The sequence below is a fragment of the Theileria orientalis genome, chromosome 2, assembly GCF_000740895.1.
Source record: "Theileria orientalis strain Shintoku DNA, chromosome 2, complete genome".
Taxonomy (NCBI): Eukaryota; Apicomplexa; class Aconoidasida; order Piroplasmida; family Theileriidae; genus Theileria; species Theileria orientalis.
In genome coordinates, this window is record NC_025261.1 from 2,108,107 (window position 1) to 2,130,019 (window position 21,913).

At 39.0% G+C, this 21,913-nt stretch overlaps 11 protein-coding genes across 11 annotated transcripts; 9 read left to right on the forward strand and 2 right to left on the reverse strand.

Moving 5' to 3' along the window:
• Positions 1-2: 2 nt before the first annotated feature.
• TOT_020000950 (uncharacterized protein) lies at positions 3-2,897 on the forward strand (the record flags this gene model as incomplete). Its single annotated transcript, XM_009692702.1, has 4 exons — positions 3-1,708; positions 1,850-2,089; positions 2,264-2,414; positions 2,472-2,897. 4 exons carry the CDS (start codon positions 3-5, stop codon positions 2,895-2,897), a joined length of 2,523 nt encoding a protein of 840 aa, XP_009690997.1.
• A 514-nt stretch (positions 2,898-3,411) lies between these two features.
• TOT_020000951 (phosphoglucosamine mutase) lies at positions 3,412-5,271 on the reverse strand (the record flags this gene model as incomplete). Its single annotated transcript, XM_009692703.1, has 1 exon — positions 3,412-5,271. One exon carries the CDS (start codon positions 5,269-5,271, stop codon positions 3,412-3,414), a length of 1,860 nt encoding a protein of 619 aa, XP_009690998.1.
• Positions 5,272-5,659: 388 nt separating this feature from the next.
• On the forward strand, positions 5,660-7,152 carry TOT_020000952 (metalloprotease; the record flags this gene model as incomplete). Its single annotated transcript, XM_009692704.1, has 4 exons — positions 5,660-6,046; positions 6,135-6,365; positions 6,398-6,520; positions 6,553-7,152. 4 exons carry the CDS (start codon positions 5,660-5,662, stop codon positions 7,150-7,152), a joined length of 1,341 nt encoding a protein of 446 aa, XP_009690999.1.
• Positions 7,153-7,606: 454 nt separating this feature from the next.
• On the forward strand, positions 7,607-8,687 carry TOT_020001103 (proteasome subunit alpha type 1; the record flags this gene model as incomplete). Its single annotated transcript, XM_009692705.1, has 6 exons — positions 7,607-7,738; positions 7,860-8,070; positions 8,106-8,236; positions 8,318-8,457; positions 8,512-8,605; positions 8,640-8,687. The coding sequence occupies 6 exons, from the start codon at positions 7,607-7,609 to the stop codon at positions 8,685-8,687; spliced, it is 756 nt and encodes a 251-aa protein (XP_009691000.1).
• A 104-nt stretch (positions 8,688-8,791) lies between these two features.
• On the forward strand, positions 8,792-10,310 carry TOT_020000954 (metalloprotease; the record flags this gene model as incomplete). Its single annotated transcript, XM_009692706.1, has 5 exons — positions 8,792-9,175; positions 9,246-9,476; positions 9,509-9,634; positions 9,666-9,987; positions 10,036-10,310. 5 exons carry the CDS (start codon positions 8,792-8,794, stop codon positions 10,308-10,310), a joined length of 1,338 nt encoding a protein of 445 aa, XP_009691001.1.
• A 476-nt stretch (positions 10,311-10,786) lies between these two features.
• TOT_020000955 (conserved hypothetical protein) lies at positions 10,787-12,296 on the forward strand (the record flags this gene model as incomplete). The annotated part of the gene is made up of 4 exons (XM_009692707.1): positions 10,787-11,094; positions 11,351-11,510; positions 11,543-11,665; positions 11,697-12,296. 4 exons carry the CDS (start codon positions 10,787-10,789, stop codon positions 12,294-12,296), a joined length of 1,191 nt encoding a protein of 396 aa, XP_009691002.1.
• A 454-nt stretch (positions 12,297-12,750) lies between these two features.
• Positions 12,751-13,800, forward strand: TOT_020000956 (proteasome subunit alpha type 1; the record flags this gene model as incomplete). Its single annotated transcript, XM_009692708.1, has 5 exons — positions 12,751-12,882; positions 13,004-13,214; positions 13,250-13,380; positions 13,462-13,601; positions 13,656-13,800. The coding sequence occupies 5 exons, from the start codon at positions 12,751-12,753 to the stop codon at positions 13,798-13,800; spliced, it is 759 nt and encodes a 252-aa protein (XP_009691003.1).
• Positions 13,801-13,935: 135 nt separating this feature from the next.
• TOT_020000957 (metalloprotease) lies at positions 13,936-15,454 on the forward strand (the record flags this gene model as incomplete). The annotated part of the gene is made up of 5 exons (XM_009692709.1): positions 13,936-14,319; positions 14,390-14,620; positions 14,653-14,778; positions 14,810-15,131; positions 15,180-15,454. 5 exons carry the CDS (start codon positions 13,936-13,938, stop codon positions 15,452-15,454), a joined length of 1,338 nt encoding a protein of 445 aa, XP_009691004.1.
• Positions 15,455-15,515: 61 nt separating this feature from the next.
• TOT_020000958 (conserved hypothetical protein) lies at positions 15,516-16,938 on the forward strand (the record flags this gene model as incomplete). Its single annotated transcript, XM_009692710.1, has 5 exons — positions 15,516-15,606; positions 15,638-16,250; positions 16,282-16,468; positions 16,500-16,807; positions 16,866-16,938. The coding sequence occupies 5 exons, from the start codon at positions 15,516-15,518 to the stop codon at positions 16,936-16,938; spliced, it is 1,272 nt and encodes a 423-aa protein (XP_009691005.1).
• Positions 16,939-17,411: 473 nt separating this feature from the next.
• TOT_020000959 (conserved hypothetical protein) lies at positions 17,412-17,873 on the forward strand (the record flags this gene model as incomplete). Its single annotated transcript, XM_009692711.1, has 1 exon — positions 17,412-17,873. One exon carries the CDS (start codon positions 17,412-17,414, stop codon positions 17,871-17,873), a length of 462 nt encoding a protein of 153 aa, XP_009691006.1.
• A 51-nt stretch (positions 17,874-17,924) lies between these two features.
• On the reverse strand, positions 17,925-21,293 carry TOT_020000960 (conserved hypothetical protein; the record flags this gene model as incomplete). The annotated part of the gene is made up of 4 exons (XM_009692712.1): positions 17,925-18,194; positions 18,290-18,873; positions 18,973-21,144; positions 21,185-21,293. 4 exons carry the CDS (start codon positions 21,291-21,293, stop codon positions 17,925-17,927), a joined length of 3,135 nt encoding a protein of 1,044 aa, XP_009691007.1.
• Positions 21,294-21,913: the final 620 nt, after the last annotated feature.

Below are 21,913 nucleotides of genomic sequence, written 5' to 3' on the forward strand. Positions count from 1 at the left end.
AAATGGATCACAAAGAGATAAGTAAATCGCATACTTTTAGCGAAAACGAAAGTAAATCGTCGAAGCTTGAGACGAAGGAAATCCAGAGCAGAGATATGGCCGAGAGCCGAGATATGGCAGAAAGCGGAGATATGGCGGAAAGCGGAGATAGAAAAGTGAAGTATAAGAAGATATTCAAGGACTGCTACTTCTGCATAGGAGACGTGAGCAGGAGCTACAGAGAGTACTTCGAAGCGTGCAAGGGAAGATGCTCAGTCTCAGTGGTGTCATTCAGAAACAGACTGATAGACATAGTGCTGAAGAGAGGAGGGGGGCTGGAGGCGTCGCTCTCGCCGTACGTGACACACTTCGTAGTGGAGAGAGCAGGAGCAAGCGAACGCTGGTGGATAAGAAGAAGAGCGAAGGGCACGCCGAAAAAGTACCACTTCGTGACAGCAAAGTACGTAGTCGAAAGCCACATGAAGGGAAAAAGGCTTCACGAGAGCTCGTACGTGCCGAAGTTCCTGAAAACGCCAGGAGTGTTGATACTGCCGCCGTCGAACGAAGGGACGCCAGACAGAGGGGAGAGCGAGCCGTCGACGCCGAGTCCGAGAGGAGAGTCGTACAGAATCATGGAAAGCTGGGCGCAGACGCTGGAGGCTGAGGAGCTCGAGGACTTCAAGAGCATGGACGTGGGAATATACATGAACGGGAACATAGTCTACATCTACATGGAAAACTTCCTGGTGGAAACGCTGGTGGTAGAGGGACTGCGAGTGCCAGCAGCAGTGTACAGCTGCGACCAAGTGATATCAGTGAACGCACAAGGAACCGAAGCAGGAATAAGAAAGGGCATGCACGTGAAGACGGCGAGAAGCAAGGGCGTCGCAGACCTGAGGCTGGCGAAGTACAACTACGAAAAGGTGGTGGAGAGAGGACTGAGCGTGGTGAGGTTCCTGCGCGAGTACACGACCCACATACTCTCGCCCTACTACAACGAGTTCTACCTGCAGCTCTCGTACGAGAGAGCGCGAGAGCTGCTGGGGGAGTCGGGGTCGAAGGAGGACGACAAAGAAAACATGCGCAAACTGGCAGCAAAGATATACGCAGAGTTCCCAGGAGAGTGCGTCATGGGCCTGGGAAAAAACATGCTGATAGCGAAGCTGGCGGCGAAGAAGTGCAGGAACCTGAAGGTGAACTCGCAGGAGTCAGATTACGACTACGAGATGTCGCCAGTGCTCTCGATCTACGGAATTAACGGAGGAGAGTCGCTGGTGTCTGAGAACATCTGCGTCGTCGACGACGGCTTCAAGTTCCTCAACAACGTGCACCTGAGCGAGATCCCGGGCGTGGGAGTGCTGTGGCCGGTGCTGAAGAGCAGAGGCCTGCTGACGTGCAACGACGTGCGCAAAAAGGGGACGCCGCTCTGCCTGCAGAGCATCCTGGGCGGGCGGATGGGGAAGATGGTCTACAACTTCTGCTTCGGCTACGACTACAGGTGCTCCAACCTGCCGAAGAAGCAGCTGGACTTCTTTCTTAACAAGTCGTTCAGGACGCGATCACGGGTGCCCTCTGCACACGTCCGACGAAGTCAGCCCAGTCAACGAAGTCAACCTAATGAATGTAGTCAACGAAGTCAACCTAATGAATGTAGTCAACGAAGTCAACCCAATGAGTCTAGTCAACGAAGTCAACCCAATGAGTCTAGTCAACGCAATCGACCCAATGAGTCTAGTCAACGCAATCGACCCAATGAATCTAGCCAGCTTAGCCAAAGAAATCAAGATAATCAGCCTATTCAACCTAGTCGATCCAGTCACCCTAAAGAATGTAGCCATTGCACTGAGTCCAGGCAGTCCAGTCAACCAAGTCAAAGAAGCCAACAAAGTGAAGAGTCTATATTCAAGAAAATGCTAACTGATATCCTTAAGCAGCTCTGCTCAGTCTACTCACTGTTCGACAGGTGCATAATCAACTACTCTATTAAGTATAAGTGCACAGTGGTAGTGAAGGTGACCGGAAAGGAAGAATACTCGAGGTGCGTGAGTTCAATTCTAGATAAGGAGTCACTGAGGCACACGACGCAGAAACTGTACAGTGAAATAAAGGAGTAGGTTATAGAATAGCATATAATTAAATAGGTAAACAGTTGTATAGGTAGATGGATTGATAATTACATAGTTGGATAGTTAAATAGGTATATGGATAGATAAATAGGTTTATAGGTCAGTAGATAAATAGGAAGACAAATATATAAATAAGTAAGCAATTAATTAAATATTAGGGAATTGGGACCTGAGTTATCAGATATGCTAACAATACAGATTGAAGTGAAGGACATAGTGAGAGTAGATGAGAACATAAAGTTCATAGATAACTTTCTAACAGGAAAATCACAATCATCGCAAAGAAGTATGAGTAGAATAAAAGAAGAAGTTGATTTGATTAAGGGTATCAATAACTTAGACAGTATCGCTACTAATGGCAGTAAGGATGCCAACAATGGGACTAACAGTAGCAGTAACAATGGCAGTAACATGGCGAGTGAAGTGATGTGCACACCAACGCGTAGATTCAACGGATGGAGACTGGATTCAATACTGTCAGTGTCAGAAGCACAGGAAGACAGTAATAAGGCTGAAAACAGTAACGGCAGTAGTAACAATTGGAGTTTAAATTCGCACAAAAGCTCAGCGTCGCCACACTCAGTGCCTAGCTCAAAATCAGCAGACTCAAGAAGAAGAACACCAACAAGAAGAAAGGCAGAATCGAGCGTAGACACAAATCAGAGAAGTAGCTCCAGGTCACGAAAACTAGGAAGAGTCACAGAGGGACAGAAGTACATAACAGAGTACATTTCGCCGACGCGATCGGAAAGCAAGGAAGGCAATAAGCAACTTGAAAGCAGCACACTTTAAACAGGCAGGCTCAAAAAGCAGTAAACACACGTAAATACTGGCTTATCACAGTACACACTAGCATACAGAGTGGAGAGTGTCAACAAGTATACATTTACACCAATACGTTTACACTTAATATATGTTTGCACGTAATAGGTTAATTAATACATGGACACAAACTTAAATACATGACGATACATAAACAAAAATATATTTACACAAATACGTGACAATACATAATATCTACACATACACTAATCACCAACACGCCAGCCATAAATATAAAATAAGAAATGAACTGATAAACAAGTATAGTAAACTGAACCCATGATATTAACTAGAGCAATAGTGATTTACAGTGAACTGCATTGCAATAAGTTGGTAAGAGCTGCAGATGTGAGTGACAGTGGAGGATTTTGTCCAGAACAAAGTGACGATAGTGTACAGTGATGCAGGTGAATTTAATTTAACCTAACGAGATTTTAGTGAGCTGCATTGTGGTAAGGGAGTGAGTGAAGTGCGAAAACAGAAGTTACAGCCTCTTGGTGCTGAGAAAATCCTCAACCAACTTGATGATGAACGCGTGAACGTGGTCCACGTCGGCCTGATTCTCAGCCTCAACGTAGACGCGAAGAAGAGGCTCGGTGCCAGAAGGACGCAAAAAGGCGCGACAGCAGCTGAACTGGCCGGTCACAGAGTTTATTTTGTCCTGAAACCCCTCAGGCTCCACCAAAATAGTCTCATCCTCAGGGGAGGAGACAAACAGTTCCCTGAACGTCACAGGAATGTCATACTTCGAAAGGGAGAAGGGCAAGTAGCTGTAGAGGCCCAAGCAGTCCCGAAAAGTCAACTTGAGGGTCTTGAAGGCGAGCTCGAGGACCAGCGAGTTGAGAATGGCGTCGCCGCCAGGGAAGAACATACTCAAAAACTCGAAAAGCAGCGACTCAGAAAACCTGTCCCTAAAGCCAACATCGAAGGACGGGTCAGAGGGGTCGAGCCTGCGCCTCAAGTCGGCAAGAGACTGCGAGTACAGCCGACTCGGGAACTGGTCTGAGCAACTGATCCTGTCGCAGGGGTCCTGGGCGAAGAGGGGGTTGAACACGACGTTGCCGTGGCCGTTGGTCTCGTAGTAGACTGAAACGTAGTACTTCTCGGAGAGCCTCTCGGCGTTCTTTATGCCCGAGTTGAAAAACTCGAGCTCCCAGAGGATGCTTGAGTTCTCAGAGTGCCACCTCTGAAACAAGCCACGGATGAAGCTGACGGTGGAGCCGTTGGAGTAGCGAGTGAGGAGAACCCCAATCCTCAGCCTTTTCCTCCAGGTCCTGAGCAGCGTCCACAGCAGCATCAACGTGACGACAATGAGACGGTCGCCGTTCAGCACCAGGACGCCATACTCGTTGTCGGCGTTGAGCTCAGCGTCGGCGGGCATGTAGTAAATAATCCTGTCCGCGTCGCCGTCAAAGGAGCAGAAGCGCTTCGCCAAGTACTTTTGAAGGTCAGGCTTAAGGCTCTCGGGGAGGTAGCCTGTGTTGAAAACGTACGAGGCTCCGCACTTGTTGTTCAAGTCGTACTCAGTGCCAAACCGGTGCAAGTTGCAGACGGCGGGGAGGAGCCCGAGGTGCCTGAAGACTCCGAACGCCTTCATCACCTTGGGGCCGCCGACGCCGTAGGCGCAGTCAAATAACAACTCCTCGCGCTTCGCAGTGGGTCCCACGTCCAGGAGGCCCAGAGCCTGGAACTTAAGAACAACGTTCATGACCGAGTCGTTCAAAAACCGCAAATACTGGTGGTCGTCCTCTACGTCGAGATTGTTTGAGGAAAGCAGGTAGGAAATGCAGGGCGAGGTAACAGTCCCGACCAGCCTTACCTCAGAGGCACCCAAATCTAAAAGTTTGAACACCGACTCGATTCCGAGCCTTAAGTTCGCGACCAGGGATTCCGAAGAGGTCCTGGTATCCCAGCCAATCAGGACACTCAAGTTCAGGTCCCTGGGCCTGTAGGTGAATCGACCATAAATTTCGCACAGTGCATCGCGAACGTTCCTTCTGCTGTTAACAAAACTGGTAAAGTAGGGCTCCCAGGAGGACTCGAGCATATGGCCGGAAGGGGAAAACAGCTTAATGCCATTGTCACAGCAAGGGTTATGACTTGCGGTAACAACAACGCCCAGGCCGAACCTACGGTCACTTCCTAAAAATTTCGAGTACTTTTCGAAGTACTCATCGGAGAAAAATGGAAGGGAAGCGAACAACAGTCCACATCTGTAAGCGACGTGTTCCAAATTATTTTGTGGAAATAAAGCGTTAGCCCTGAAACCAGAAGTCCCGTAAGAAAGGTCGATATAACCGGGAGGTATGGAAGGCCCGTCAGGAACAACAGAAAAGTCCAACATAAATAAAAATTAAAGATAGAAGATAAGAAGTACAGTTGGTGTTACGATGCATAATGAAAAACAAAATCAAAGGATAAAGCTTAATGTGAACAATTGATATTGTTTTAATATTATTATGATAATAATTTTAAATTTAATAAACAATATAATTATTAATTTCCATGTATATGGCTATATATATGATGGATGTATCACAAAAACATAACACATTTATAACCTATACATATGGGAAGATTATCGTATCAAATTAGGGTAATATACAACGTTTAGAGGCATAAAATAGAGTATTATACGATTTTTGTCGACAAACATGTAGCCCCAGATAAGCCAATATCGATGTCGTGTAGAGAATATCCATCAGGTTATCCATAACCAACTTGAGGTGATAATGGGTGTACGCAATCTCTTTAACAAGCCTTTACACTTTGAATATTCATTGGCATTGTTTGCCTTGTGGAAATTGCTTAGACTTTACGCTTTATCTAAACAATTATGTTTAGTAGCTAAGGAGTTGGCCGGAGAGAAGAAAGTTGTTACAACATTGGCAAGAAAGGATGATGAAAATTACAAGAAAACTTTGGCTCTTCTTAAACCATATTTAACTTCTGCAGCCTACCACAAAACCTTGGAGTACGCTAAAGACAAACTTAAGTTGCAATTTCTTTTTGAAGTTGTTCATCTAGTTGCAAGCTTGGCGTTTGCTTTTAATAAAACAGCACTGAAATTTTGGCATTTTGCTGGAAAATTACACAATCATAGATGTGTTTACTCACACGTTAGTAACTTCTTATTTATTTAATTATACATAAATTAATAACATTATAAACTTTCGTTCGAATAATTTTTCATTAACATAATTTTAGGTCATGGCTTATGTTGCTGTGAGGGCTGGTTTTTCCTTTCTCTTTAGATTTCCATTCAGATATGGATCAAGGTTTTGTTTGTCTAAGAAGCACGGATTGAAGACCAAGAGCAAGTTTGCATTTTTCAAACAATTGTTAGCATGTTATCTATCGATTGTTTTCCTTGGTACCCTTTTCCTTTCAGGTTTAACGTTCTTGAGCAAGTTTTCAAAGAAACATTTCCACCTGAACGTACGTTTGATTAAATTCCATGTTTTATGTAGGTTGTTTTATTCTTGGTTGCTCTGGCAATGGTTTATGTATGGCTGGTTCCATGCCACTTCAAACTATTTCTCAAGGCCCATCTATTACACGATTCAGAACTTAAGAAGGAAGTTGACTTGATGGTAGGTTAACGTCTTACATATTAATTTATTAGGCCAAAAAATTGGGACTGTCGCACAAAAATGTAAGAGTTGTACCTTCAGATGAAGCCAGCGAGCTTGTTACTTTGGCTTGGGGACTTGGAAAGTCAAGATGGCTATATTTGAATGAATCTTATGTCAACCTGGGAAAACCCTCTGCTCTTGCACTGGTCGCTCACGGTTTAGGGCACTTCAGACATCATCATTTTTTCAAATTTTTCTTAATTAAGGTCGTTAAAGTAGCCCTTTTTGTGTTTGCTTTCCATCACTTCAAGGGACACAACAACCTATTCAAGAGCTTCGGAACGCACTCAGTATCGGCATTGCCACTTAGACTCGATACTTTTGCGGCCACTGCTTATGTTTTTGTCTCCTTCTTCTACGTATTGAAAAATGTCTACAGCGACTTTGTTGAATTCGACGCTGACAGATATGCCGTCAAACATGGACACGGAGATGAATTAGTAAATTTCTGGACTACGGTATACAGGGAGAAAAAATGGTTTTTCAATGTAGACCCATTGTACGGTCCCCTATTTAATGAAAGACCATCTCTCTTCGAAAGAGTTTATGCCGTCTATGATGCAACTGTGCCAGCAAAGCCTGCTACTTAAATCAATTGATACCAATAAAGTTGGTGTTGAGATTTAATTCGAGTTATGTCAATAAAAAATAACACACTATAAAATATTGAAATATTGTTTCTGAAATACCAAAATCTGATTAAATATCAGGTTAAAAAGAGTTTAAATTTAAAATCCAGCATTATAAGTAATATACAGTTGCTTGTCATCTGACCTATTGTCAATCTTAAATGTTTAATTTTAATTTAGATATACATGTACTCGAATTATTTATTTGTCATAGTGTAAATATATTTTCAACAAAAATAGAAATTAATTAGTGTGTATACTTGGCCTATCTGGTTCCCCAGAAATTCTTAAAAATCTATAATTTTGTCATAAGAATCCCGATTATCCCTAATAACCATATTTTTAATATGGATTAATTTATTGTTTTATTTATCAATTTACTCATTACTGGTACATTTATGGTTGTTTTGTAGAAATGTATAGGAACCAATACGATACTGATTGTATAACCTGGTCCCCTCAAGGACGTTTATTCCAAGTAGAATATGCTATGGAATCTGTCAAACAGGGAACTTGTTGTGTAGGTATAAAGTCGAATACACATTTGGTATGTTATTTTAACAATTGTATTAAATGTTCATTTATACTTTTATTTCTAATTACTTATTGCTTTTGACAATACAATAACAATTATTGATTATATTTACCACAATTGAACCTATTTATAGGTACTTTGTGCTCTTAAACGCAAGATTTCTAAGCTTGCTCAGGTTCAAGATAAACTATACAAAGTGGGTGAATATATCGGTGTTGCTATGTCCGGTATAACTTCTGATGCAAAAATGATAATCTCATATATGAGGAATGAATGTCTAAATAATAGATTCCTATATGGCTGTGATATTACTGCCTCTCAGCTCGTTTCACTTGTTTCCGAGAGTAAGTTAATGTAAAATTTAAATATGTACCATCAGAATCTCAAGCTAACACTCAAATTTCTTCCAAGAGACCGTTTGGAGTAGGTCTTCTGGTCGCTGGATATGACGAGGTCACTGGTTTACACTTGTATGAGACTTGCCCATCCGGAAACGTTGTTGAGTTTAATGTGTGCAATTATTTAACATAAATTCGTATTAAAATAATTAATAAAATATAAAAATAATTTTTAATATAAATTTGTAAACAGGCAACTGCTTTTGGAGCCAGGTGTCAATCAGCCAAAACATATTTGGAAAAAAAGATTTTGAACTTCCCAGAATCTGATTTAAATTCTCTCGTATATCATGCTATAAGAGCTCTTAAAACAACTATACCGAACGACGGAGAGTACGTTATATAATATTTTATATTTATAATTAAATACACACTCAATATATACAGGTTCGATGTTGATGTGGTCTCCGTTGGCATTGTAGGCAAAGGAACTCCATGGAATCTTTTGGATCAAGATATGGTCAAAAAATATGTTGATAAGGTATTTGACTATATATTTCTCATACCATATTCAGATAAAGGAAGAAGATAATGATAACAATAACGACGTTACTATGCAATAATATACTATTTTAAATTATATTATTTATAAAAAATTATTTTTATATATACTTTGTTACTTTTTTATTGGGTCCGTTATTTTATATTATATATATATATATTTAACATGGGTGTTACTAATTTGTTTCATAAACCACTTCATTTTGAATACTATGTTTTAACAGTTTTGTTAAATGAAGTATTTGAACAGTATTTGAATTTCCGCCAATATCGTTTCATTAAGCGAAATTTATCTGGAGACAGATCTCTTTCCGATAGAAATAAAGTCTCTGATAAATTATACAAGAATACTTTAAATTCGTTAAATGTTTATTTAAATTCTGACGAATATCATAAGACTGTGGAATATTCATATGACAAACTGAAGTTCCAAGTTTTTAGTTCTCTTTTTCATTCGGCGTTCGGTTTAGTTCTTTTATTTTATCTATTTTCTCCAAAAGTTTGGAGATTTTCAGGAGGACTATTTAAGAAAAATAACGAATATGTGCAAGTAAGTAACTAGTTAATTAGGTACCCATTTATTTTAATACACTTAAATATTATTACATTAAAATTTGTAGTCCCTCGCCTTTTGTGGATTTAAATTACTATTTGACACAGCTGTTGATCTCCCATTTAGTCTATATTCAGACTTTGTACTAGAAGAAAAACACGGATTTAATAAGAAAACATACAAACTATTCGTGAAGGATTTGTTGATTACGCTTTCACTTGAAGTAGGACTGGGAGGTCCATTCTTGGCTGCTGTTATATTTTTGGTCAACTGGGGAGGAGAACTGTTTTATTTCTACGTATTTTGTTATATAAATATTCCATTGTTTAGGTTTTTGGATTCATCGTTGTTTTCAACTTCATAATGATTGTCATTTATCCAGAGTTGATTGCTCCTCTTTTCAATAAGTTTGAGCCTCTAAAGGATAAGGAATTGAAGGAAGATATTGAAACACTTGTATGTTAATTCTATTTTTAACCATATTTAGGCTAAAAAACTAAAATTCCCTTTAAAGGAAATAAAACAGATGGATGGATCCAAAAGGTCTGGACATTCTAATGCCTATTTCTACGGATTGTGGAAATTCAAAAAGATTGTTGTTTATGATACAATATTGACTCAAGATAGAAAAGAAATCCTTGCAGTTGTTTCACATGAATTAGGACACTGGAAACACAAAGATTTTTACGTCAGGGTCTCCTTCTCATTTGTGAACATATTTGCAATGTTTTTTGTCTTCAAAATGTTCAAAGATGACAAAAATATGTATAATAGTTTCGGATTCCATGGAGTTAACGCATTCGTAATAGGTACTTCATAATCCTATATAATTATTTACAACTCTAACACCTATTTAGGAATCACCTTGTTCTCAAATGTGTTCACTCTTGTTGGAATCTTGATTAATGTTTTAAACGTATTAATGACAAGATACCAGGAATACCAAGCTGACAGGTTTGCCGTTAATTTAGGTTTAGCTGATGACCTAATTAAATCCCTCGTCAATTTACACAAAGATAACAAGGCCATGATCTACAATGACCCAGTTTATTCATGGTATCACTACACACATCCAGTTTTATTCGAACGAATCTACGCAATTTATCAGGCTCTCGACAAATATAAAAAGTAATCTACTATACACACTAATACATTACATAAATAAATAATTAATTCAATTACTAATAAATTACATGAAAACAATAAAAAATCAAATTTTTAATAAAATTATTAAATTTATATAATTATAATGTTTGTATAAATAAAATTTTAATAAATAACATTATATATCAAATTAAAATTTATGTGAACAATTGATATTGTTTTAATATTATTATGATAGTAATTTTAAATTTAATAAACAATATAATTATTAATTTCCATGTATATGGCTATATATATGATGGATGTATCACAAAAACATAACACATTTATAACCTATACATATGGGAAGATTATCGTATCAAATTAGGGTAATATACAACGTTTAGAGGCATAAAATAGAGTATTATACGATTTTTGTCGACAAACATGTAGCCCCAGATAAGCCAATATCGATGTCGTGTAGAGAATATCCATCAGGTTATCCATAACCAACTTGAGGTGATAATGGGTGTACGCAATCTCTTTAACAAGCCTTTACACTTTGAATATTCATTGGCATTGTTTGCCTTGTGGAAATTGCTTAGACTTTACGCTTTATCTAAACAATTATGTTTAGTAGCTAAGGAGTTGGCCGGAGAGAAGAAAGTTGTTACAACATTGGCAAGAAAGGATGATGAAAATTACAAGAAAACTTTGGCTCTTCTTAAACCATATTTAACTTCTGCAGCCTACCACAAAACCTTGGAGTACGCTAAAGACAAACTCAAGTTGGAGTTTTTGTTTGAAGCTTTTCACCTGGTAGTAGGAACATTGTTCTTATTAAATAAAACAACACTGAAATTTTGGCATTTTGCTGGAAAATTACACAATCATAGATGTGTTTACTCACACGTTAGTAACTTCTTATTTATTTAATTTCACATAAATATTTAATTATTGTAAATAAAGTTTTTATAATATTTCTTTATTATTCACATTCTTATATTAATAATTTTAGACTCTTTTTTATATGCTTTTAAGAGTTGGATTCTCCGGGCTTATACGTTTACCATTCTATTATGCTCGTAGTTTCTGTTTGTCCAAGAAGCACGGATTAAAGTCTAAGACCAAGTTTGCATTTTTGAAACAATGCTTTGGTTCATACTTATTTTATGTTTTACATTACACTCTGTTTGTTTCAGGTTTGACATATTTGAGTAAGCTTCCAAAAGAACAATACCACCTGAACGTATGTTTGATTAAATATCAATTATTATTTAGGTTGTTTTATTCTTGGTTGCACTGGCATTGGTTTATGTATGGCTTGCTCCATTATATTTAAACCTGTTCTATAAAAGTCGTCACTTGCATGACCCAGAACTTAAGAAGGAAGTTGACTTGATGGTATGTTAATATATAATAAATAATCTTTCAGGGTAAAAAACTCGGAGTTTCACATAAAAACCTGAAGGTACTTTCTTCAGATGAAGTCAGTGATTTGGTTTGCTTGTCTTGGGGACTTGGGAAGTTAAGATGGCTATATTTGAATGAATCTTATGTCAACCTGGGAAAACCCTCTGCTCTTGCACTGGTCGCTCACGGTTTAGGGCACTTCAGACATCATCATTTTCTGAAAGTCCTTGTACTCAAGGTTTTGAAACTTGTCCTATTTGTGTTTGCTTTCCATCACTTCAAGGGACACAACAACCTATTCAAGAGCTTCGGAACGCACTCAGTATCGGCATTGGCACTTAGACTCGATACTTTTGCCGTATCAGCTTTATTATATAAAGTTTTCTTCTTTGCTTTGAAAAATGTTTATTGCCATTTTGCAGAATTCCAAGCTGACAGATATGCCGTCAAACAAGGACACGGAGATGAACTGGTAAATTTCTGGACTACGGTATACAGGGAGAAAAAATGGTTTTTCAATGTAGACCCATTGTACGGTCCCCTATTTAATGAAAGACCATCTCTCTTCGAAAGAGTTTATGCCGTCTATGATGCAACTGTGCCAGCAAAGCCTGCTACTTAAATCAATTGATACCAATAAAGTTGGTGTTGAGATTTAATTCGAGTTATGTCAATAAAAAATAACACACTATAAAATATTGAAATATTGTTTCTGAAATACCAAAATCTGATTAAATATCAGGTTAAAAAGAGTTTAAATTTAAAATCCAGCATTATAAGTAATATACAGTTGCTTGTCATCTGACCTATTGTCAATCTTAAATGTTTAATTTTAATTTAGATATACATGTACTCGAATTATTTATTTGTCATAGTGTAAATATATTTTCAACAAAAATAGAAATTAATTAGTGTGTATACTTGGCCTATCTGGTTCCCCAGAAATTCTTAAAAATCTATAATTTTGTCATAAGAATCCCGATTATCCCTAATAACCATATTTTTAATATGGATTAATTTATTGTTTTATTTATCAATTTACTCATTACTGGTACATTTATGGTTGTTTTGTAGAAATGTATAGGAACCAATACGATACTGATTGTATAACCTGGTCCCCTCAAGGACGTTTATTCCAAGTAGAATATGCTATGGAATCTGTCAAACAGGGAACTTGTTGTGTAGGTATAAAGTCGAATACACATTTGGTATGTTATTTTAACAATTGTATTAAATGTTCATTTATACTTTTATTTCTAATTACTTATTGCTTTTGACAATACAATAACAATTATTGATTATATTTACCACAATTGAACCTATTTATAGGTACTTTGTGCTCTTAAACGCAAGATTTCTAAGCTTGCTCAGGTTCAAGATAAACTATACAAAGTGGGTGAATATATCGGTGTTGCTATGTCCGGTATAACTTCTGATGCAAAAATGATAATCTCATATATGAGGAATGAATGTCTAAATAATAGATTCCTATATGGCTGTGATATTACTGCCTCTCAGCTCGTTTCACTTGTTTCCGAGAGTAAGTTAATGTAAAATTTAAATATGTACCATCAGAATCTCAAGCTAACACTCAAATTTCTTCCAAGAGACCGTTTGGAGTAGGTCTTCTGGTCGCTGGATATGACGAGGTCACTGGTTTACACTTGTATGAGACTTGCCCATCCGGAAACGTTGTTGAGTTTAATGTGTGCAATTATTTAACATAAATTCGTATTAAAATAATTAATAAAATATAAAAATAATTTTTAATATAAATTTGTAAACAGGCAACTGCTTTTGGAGCCAGGTGTCAATCAGCCAAAACATATTTGGAAAAAAAGATTTTGAACTTCCCAGAATCTGATTTAAATTCTCTCGTATATCATGCTATAAGAGCTCTTAAAACAACTATACCGAACGACGGAGAGTACGTTATATAATATTTTATATTTATAATTAAATACACACTCAATATATACAGGTTCGATGTTGATGTGGTCTCCGTTGGCATTGTAGGCAAAGGAACTCCATGGAATCTTTTGGATCAAGATATGGTCAAAAAATATGTTGATAAGGTATTTGACTATATATTTCTCATACCATATTCAGATAAAGGAAGAAGATAATGATAACAATAACGACGTTACTATGCAATAATATACTATTTTAAATTATATTATTTATAAAAAATTATTTTTATATATACTTTGTTACTTTTTTATTGGGTCCGTTATTTTATATTATATATATATATATTTAACATGGGTGTTACTAATTTGTTTCATAAACCACTTCATTTTGAATACTATGTTTTAACAGTTTTGTTAAATGAAGTATTTGAACAGTATTTGAATTTCCGCCAATATCGTTTCATTAAGCGAAATTTATCTGGAGACAGATCTCTTTCCGATAGAAATAAAGTCTCTGATAAATTATACAAGAATACTTTAAATTCGTTAAATGTTTATTTAAATTCTGACGAATATCATAAGACTGTGGAATATTCATATGACAAACTGAAGTTCCAAGTTTTTAGTTCTCTTTTTCATTCGGCGTTCGGTTTAGTTCTTTTATTTTATCTATTTTCTCCAAAAGTTTGGAGATTTTCAGGAGGACTATTTAAGAAAAATAACGAATATGTGCAAGTAAGTAACTAGTTAATTAGGTACCCATTTATTTTAATACACTTAAATATTATTACATTAAAATTTGTAGTCCCTCGCCTTTTGTGGATTTAAATTACTATTTGACACAGCTGTTGATCTCCCATTTAGTCTATATTCAGACTTTGTACTAGAAGAAAAACACGGATTTAATAAGAAAACATACAAACTATTCGTGAAGGATTTGTTGATTACGCTTTCACTTGAAGTAGGACTGGGAGGTCCATTCTTGGCTGCTGTTATATTTTTGGTCAACTGGGGAGGAGAACTGTTTTATTTCTACGTATTTTGTTATATAAATATTCCATTGTTTAGGTTTTTGGATTCATCGTTGTTTTCAACTTCATAATGATTGTCATTTATCCAGAGTTGATTGCTCCTCTTTTCAATAAGTTTGAGCCTCTAAAGGATAAGGAATTGAAGGAAGATATTGAAACACTTGTATGTTAATTCTATTTTTAACCATATTTAGGCTAAAAAACTAAAATTCCCTTTAAAGGAAATAAAACAGATGGATGGATCCAAAAGGTCTGGACATTCTAATGCCTATTTCTACGGATTGTGGAAATTCAAAAAGATTGTTGTTTATGATACAATATTGACTCAAGATAGAAAAGAAATCCTTGCAGTTGTTTCACATGAATTAGGACACTGGAAACACAAAGATTTTTACGTCAGGGTCTCCTTCTCATTTGTGAACATATTTGCAATGTTTTTTGTCTTCAAAATGTTCAAAGATGACAAAAATATGTATAATAGTTTCGGATTCCATGGAGTTAACGCATTCGTAATAGGTACTTCATAATCCTATATAATTATTTACAACTCTAACACCTATTTAGGAATCACCTTGTTCTCAAATGTGTTCACTCTTGTTGGAATCTTGATTAATGTTTTAAACGTATTAATGACAAGATACCAGGAATACCAAGCTGACAGGTTTGCCGTTAATTTAGGTTTAGCTGATGACCTAATTAAATCCCTCGTCAATTTACACAAAGATAACAAGGCCATGATCTACAATGACCCAGTTTATTCATGGTATCACTACACACATCCAGTTTTATTCGAACGAATCTACGCAATTTATCAGGCTCTCGACAAATATAAAAAGTAATCTACTATACACACTAATACATTACATAAATAAATAATTAATTCAATTACTAATAAATTACATGAAAACAATAAAAAATCAAATTTTTAATAATTTTAAAAATATATCTCCAAGTGAGATTCCATTCTTAATAAAAAAATGTATATATCAAGGTAAATTAACATGTAATATATTAATATGTAGGTTTTACATTTCCAGATGATTTGAAGTTTTTTTCCGAGAAGACTTATCAGTATATTGATGAGTTTAAGTTATTGCATATCACGTCACTGTTGCACTCATTTTCAATTCCTATATATCGCAATTTTCAGTTGTTTACAACGTTATCAAACAGAATTAGGAATCAGTTGAAGGTGGAGTCGCCTTCAGTGGAGCAATCCATTAAAATAATTAACTCGTGTGGAAGACTGCACTACTCTGATTCAGAGCTGATTGAAACCCTGGTAGGAATAGTTAAAGCGAATATAGAAACCATAACGACGAAGAACCTGGTATCAATACTGCACTCCCTGACGAAGTTGAGGTTCCCAGACGTGGAATTATTGTCTAGTTTGTCGCTGGTTGCCGCGAAAGGCCTGGAAGAAATCAGTGATGTGGCACTGGCAAACCTGACCATAGCAACCAGTAAGATACACAGAAGCGAATTCACAGGGAACGCAGAACTGCTGGAGAATGGAAGGAAACTAATGTCACAGCTGTTGCCAGAAATAAAGTCTAGGTCAAGCACGTCATCGCCCTTGGATAACCTGAGGCACGTAATAGCATTATCGAACATGAAACACCTGATAACAAGCGAGTAAGTAGACTAAACAGTTGACAAAGCGTAGACTTGACCTGAAGGAGTGCCTGGATAAACTTTTGAGGTTCATCAACTGCTCAGTGCTGTACTATGAACACCTGATACTCCTGTTCGAGTGTGTGAAAACGCTGAATTACACAAATGAAGACTTCGTGTTCGATAACCTAGTGCCGAGTTTGCTAAACAAGAGGACAGAACACAACGCAACCGCAGAGGTAAGGAACGGTAAGCAGAGAATTTTTTTAGTTTGATTTGAGATTGCTGAAATGCTTGTCCGGCACGGGAAACCTGAGCAGAAGTAGCGAGTTTCTACTGGACCAAGTTTTAGAAAACCTATCGAAAAAGATATGGAGACACCCTAAGCTGATAAAACACGCATTTAATCTGGTTAACACAACGGAGGCTGACCCAACGCCCTTTTTAAAAGGACTGCAGGAGTACCTGGAAAGGTCAAACAAGCAGCTGGATTCCGGTGCAACTGCCGAGATAAAGTCGTCAATGCAAAGGTCAAAGGAGGAATGGAATAAGCTGGAATTACTGATAGAAAGTTCAATGTAGTGAATAAGCACATATACACACATAAATAGCTAGTCTTCACACACAAATATGTAGCACACTTAAGCAGCTAGTAACTCGACGAAACGAACATAGTGTAGCCCGTACAAATAAGCAAAAGGTAAATTAGTAAGGTATCTCATCCCTAAATTTCAAATAAAGCCTGCGAAGCGAGTCGGTCCTGAAAGCCCTAAAGATAAAGCAAGTCTTCCTGTTGCTGAAAAGGTTAAAGTAAAGATAAGAAGAAAAAATGGCAAACAAGTCGGCGAAGACGCCAGTCTGGTGAAACAACAAGTTCTGCAAAATGAACAAGTAAGGAATATACTCAGCAGGAATAGAAAAAAGGTCCATACAGTCAACAGATTGACCCTCGTTTATCCTGGACCAAAAGTAAAGTACAAAAACGTGAAGATGATAAGCCAAGTTGCCGAAAGAGTCGCCCTCGCGAATCGAGTATTTTTTACAGAAGTAGGACTCCAGAAAGGAGTAGGCGGAAAGAGAAAGAACGCCAAAGGATAAAAACTCAATAAACTTCTCAGGCTTGTTTATGTGAGCGAGCTCAACGTTGGCCATATAGGATAGAGCCGAAGAAGTGAGCATATAATGGTTAAGCCAAAGCTGCCCGAACAAAAAGTAAGGAGTGAACAGACGCCAAAGCTGCCCACTCATCACCTTGTCAAGGTCGAACGTCATCCACGAAAAGGGAAAGTTGTCGTTGAAAAGGTACGAGAGCACAGCGGCGGCGCCCGCAGCGAGCAGGTACGAGGCAGTGAGCGGCGGTACCCGCGTGAGGGAACGAAGAAGCCTACTGTAAATCAGGTGGTCGTACTTCTGAAAAAACGACCTCACGTTAAACTTGTTCACACGCTTTACAGCGCGGTCAAGGAGAGCACCGACCTCCAAGCAGGAGGGGACGGTGGCAACGGCCTTAGTCCTCACGAGCGCCCGAATAGAAGGAGCATTCCTTACGCCCCTTGCGTCAACCGGCCTGTTTGCGCTAAAGCCTCGAACCGGGCTAACGCTGGGAGCAACGAGAGTGCACCCAGCGGAGCCGCTGCCGCTTAAAACGGCGCACGTCGCAGAACCGAGGTATAAGAATACCAAAAGAAGCATTGACTAGTTGCTCGAGGGGTCGACCAAAATTCGTTCAGTCAAGTCGGCGGACAGCTCGTTGCCTGCAAAGTCCTGGGAGTAAATCTTGTTCAAGTGCCACACTCCGGGAACTGAGCCCTTGGGCAGAACATTCGTGTGCTTGATGAGCTGGCAGCCCTTGTGTTCGGTCCACTTGGGATACAAGAGCAGGTTCGCGCCAAAAGGATCCCGCAAAGTGGCGGAGAGAGATGAAATCCCGCTTCCGGAGTCGCACAAATTAAAGGAAATCTCAACCTGAGAAAGGATGAAGGGGTGTGCTGGTGCGCAAAGCGCAGAAGGTCTGTGTGTACATAAGGGCATCTACGTATCTAGGTGTCTGGCTAAAATACCAAAGTTTCTCCGTCCGGTGATTCAGGGTGCGTCGGCCTGCTCGTGACTCTGATGCTGTTCACCTTCGGAGGCGTATTGTCAGGGTTCGGGTTCGAGCTCCTGTAAGTAACGAAGGGTCCGGCCCTGTCTGGCCACTGGAGAAGCTGCGAGTTCCCAGCCAAGTCGTAGTTGATTATCTGAGTTAGAAAGTAGTCTCCGCTCCTGGAAGACTTTGTAATAGGAACGTTGACTGCGACCTTGTAGCAGTTGAAGGTGCCGGAGGAAACCTGCTCGGAAGAAAGGCCCTCAAAGTTATCTAAACCAGCTAGTTTGTGTGTGTTAAATTTAAGGTCAGGGTCGCGAAGGGAGTGCACAATATCTCGAGAATTTTCTGAACACAACTCGAGGGGAGCCTTCCGCGCGCCGCTCCACACATCCTTCCTCCAAATATTATCGGGCCCTGATTCCTCATTACTGGACTTAGAATATGCGCTGAGCGAGTGCTGATTGCTCGATTTACCGTTGATCGCAGCATATCCAGCGTTGACGCGCCTGAGTTCAAAGTCGTCGACCAGCAGCCAGCCCACCCTAATGGCTTCGTGTTCTAAAAAGTTATATTTTACAACCTTCCAAGTTATAAATCACACAAATTTATTTAATTTAATGAAATGAACTAATATGTAGACAGATAAACAGAACTTACCTCCCTTTCTGACCATTGCGAGTGACACAGAATTAGTTAGTACCCTAGGCTCCTGGAAGTCTTCGGAGCCATTGTTTATCCAGACCCTGAGTCCAAAGTCAGCACTGCTAACGAATCGCTGAAGACCCTTGTCGTCAGTGATGATAATCTGATCAGTAGTCCACACACCCCTCTTCTTCATCTGGTTAATGGTGAATTCACCTTGTAAAACGCGAGAACAGCCGTTTCTAGCCCTTATCACAATGTCCTCAAAGGTGCCTATCTCAGAAAAAAGCCTGAACCTGATGGTCTTGGCACAGGTGTTTTCCTCAGGACCCTTGTCCTTGTACTCGAGCAACTTGAAGGTCATTTTGACCCTCTTGGGCTCGTTCACAGCGCCGTTGACAGCAATGTCAATTTCAGTTAGCCTGCCAGGATAAAAGTAGTCAGCGTTGCCGAGATTGAGAACCTTGAACTCGTGAGCCGCCTTGACCAAATAGTGCACACCGCCCATTATGTTGTCCTTAATGAAGTTGTATTTGTCAGTCGAACGAGACCTGAGCAGCCTAGGGTTGAGAACGTAGTCAGCCAAGCTGGAGGCGAAGTCCTCACCAGGGTTCTTCTGGTGAGCGTAAGCAGAAACGAACTCAGTCTGTTTGTGAGTGCTCCACCCGTCAGGGTCGCTGGGATCCCTGAACCAGCCACCAATGTCACTCCATTGCTGCTTCAAATCCTCAGGAACAGTGTTCACGTTTATAAAATGGCCAATTTCGTGTAAAATCAGTTGAGAAACGTCAAAGTAGTTGTGGAAACCAGACTCCATGAACTCAATGTAAGAGTCAGAGTCAGGCCCCCTGGGATAAGCAATAGCAGGAGCAGTGGGCTCCTCAGGATTCACCATGCCATCCTGACGCCTCAAAAAGTACTTGAGCCCCTTTACCTTGTGGAGACCGGAAGGATACTCCATCCAGCTAGTGAGGACCTCAATGAGCTCCTCAGGATGCTTTAGCCAGCTCTGATAGTGTCCGCTAGGATAGTGAGTGAAGGAACGGTTTTCACGAATCATGTGCTCGATCTCGTTAGGCTCCAAAATCTCGACGTTGTGCACATTTCTGAAGAGCCTGCGCATGTTGTTAGGACTGTGTAAGCAGAGAGCCCTGATGACGGACTTGTAGAGCCGCCTGGAAAAGTAGAAGCCGTTTCGCTTCTTGTCAATGGCAATCTTAGTAGCAAACTTGAAAGCTTCCCTGGAAATTTTGACGATCTGCTCATACTGAGAGTCCTCAACGACGTTGTGATTCTTGCCGTCGTCATCACCAGTGGGCTCGTTCCTAGTAATTTCAATGTCCTGAGGAAAAAGGGTCTCATCAGTGAGTACCCATTTCTGGTTCTTTAGCCCCTCAGAGTCAATTCGCTTTAGAAAATCGAACTTGAGAAAAACGCTCAAGAGCCTGTTGGCATATTCAGACCCCCAAATCCCGTGAAGCTCAACACCAAACAGAAGTTTTAGCTTGGCAGCAGCGTCCGAGGCGTCGACATGTGATAAGACAGTAGACTGAGGAGAGAGAAGAGAAGATTCGTCCTGAGGAATCTTGTTGATGGATTCTATGCCGAATTGAGAACTGTTTTGAAGTTTCCAATTATAAGTGTAAATAGAGCCGTCATCAGGAGCAAGCTGAACCCCGATGGAGTCAGTGAAAGCGTCGTTTACAAATTTGCACTTATCAGACTTGCAGGGAAGAATGACCCTTTTGACGCCGGGAATGAAGTAACCACTGCCCTCAGTCTTAATGTAAAACTTGCCCCTGGGAAGAGGGAAGGAAAATCGGTTGTCACTAGCAGAAACGACCTTTTCAAGAAGAATGTCGAATCGATTGCCATAAGTAGTTCCAACGAGAATGGTGAGAGGCTTGCCGTCAACGAGACCATCAACGAAGCCAGAGACACCTGAAAAAAATGAGGAAGGTGGAAACGCACGAAATTTAATCGATTTGTCAGAAAGCTTAACAATATCGTGGTCAACGCCCATGGAGGAGGGGGATGATTGCAAAAAGGAGTAAATGTCATTGCCGAGACGATCGATAGTGGGAGTTGGAGTGAAAAAGGCGCCAATTTGAGCGAAAGTGGGAGAACCATACCCCTGAAAATCGAGAAACTGGAAAGGCAGCCTCCCAGAAGAGTTCTTCTGAAGCTCTAAGAAAAAGTAAGATGAGTGTGTGAATAAAATACAAACTTGTTTTGGAAGCATGGGAGTTGAACCTGTATGAATAAACTAGTTTGGAACCGAGATAAACTAGAGCATAAGATTCGAGTAAGCAGAAAAAAATGTTTTGGAGCTCCATTGCAGCAAAACGAGAGTAACTAGAAAGATGGAAAAGCGAGTGTGTACAAATAAAGCATAAATCAGATACAAAAATAAACTTTGAATTTAAAAATAAGGAAATATCTAATTAAATGTAACTGGACAAAGCCATCAAGGTGATTGGTGAATAAGCTGGATGTCTGAACGTAGAGAATGAAGAAGAAAGTGTCGCACTGATTAAACAGACGAAAAGAAGAAAAAAGGAATGTATATAAAAGAAATGAAAATATACAAAGTCTTTAAAAGTCTAATTAAAAGGACGTGAACAAAAAAACGTATAAAAACGAGTAGAACAGAGAAGGGGATGTGGAATGTAAATAGATAAAAAAAAAGTAAATGAGAAAAAAAATATTAAACACGTGTGAAAGTTTCTTTTATAAAAAAATGCAAATGTGTAATAAATATTTTAGAGGAATACATACGAGCTTTATGAAAACATAATATTAAAATGGTGAGGTGAATGTTGTAAGGCACAATACAACATTTAGAAAATAAATTAATTTTTCTCCGCAGATTCTAATAGACAAATTATTGAATCGAAAGATTTGATAATTAGTAGATAATTTGAAAGGAAAAATATAAAATATTACGAACACAGGC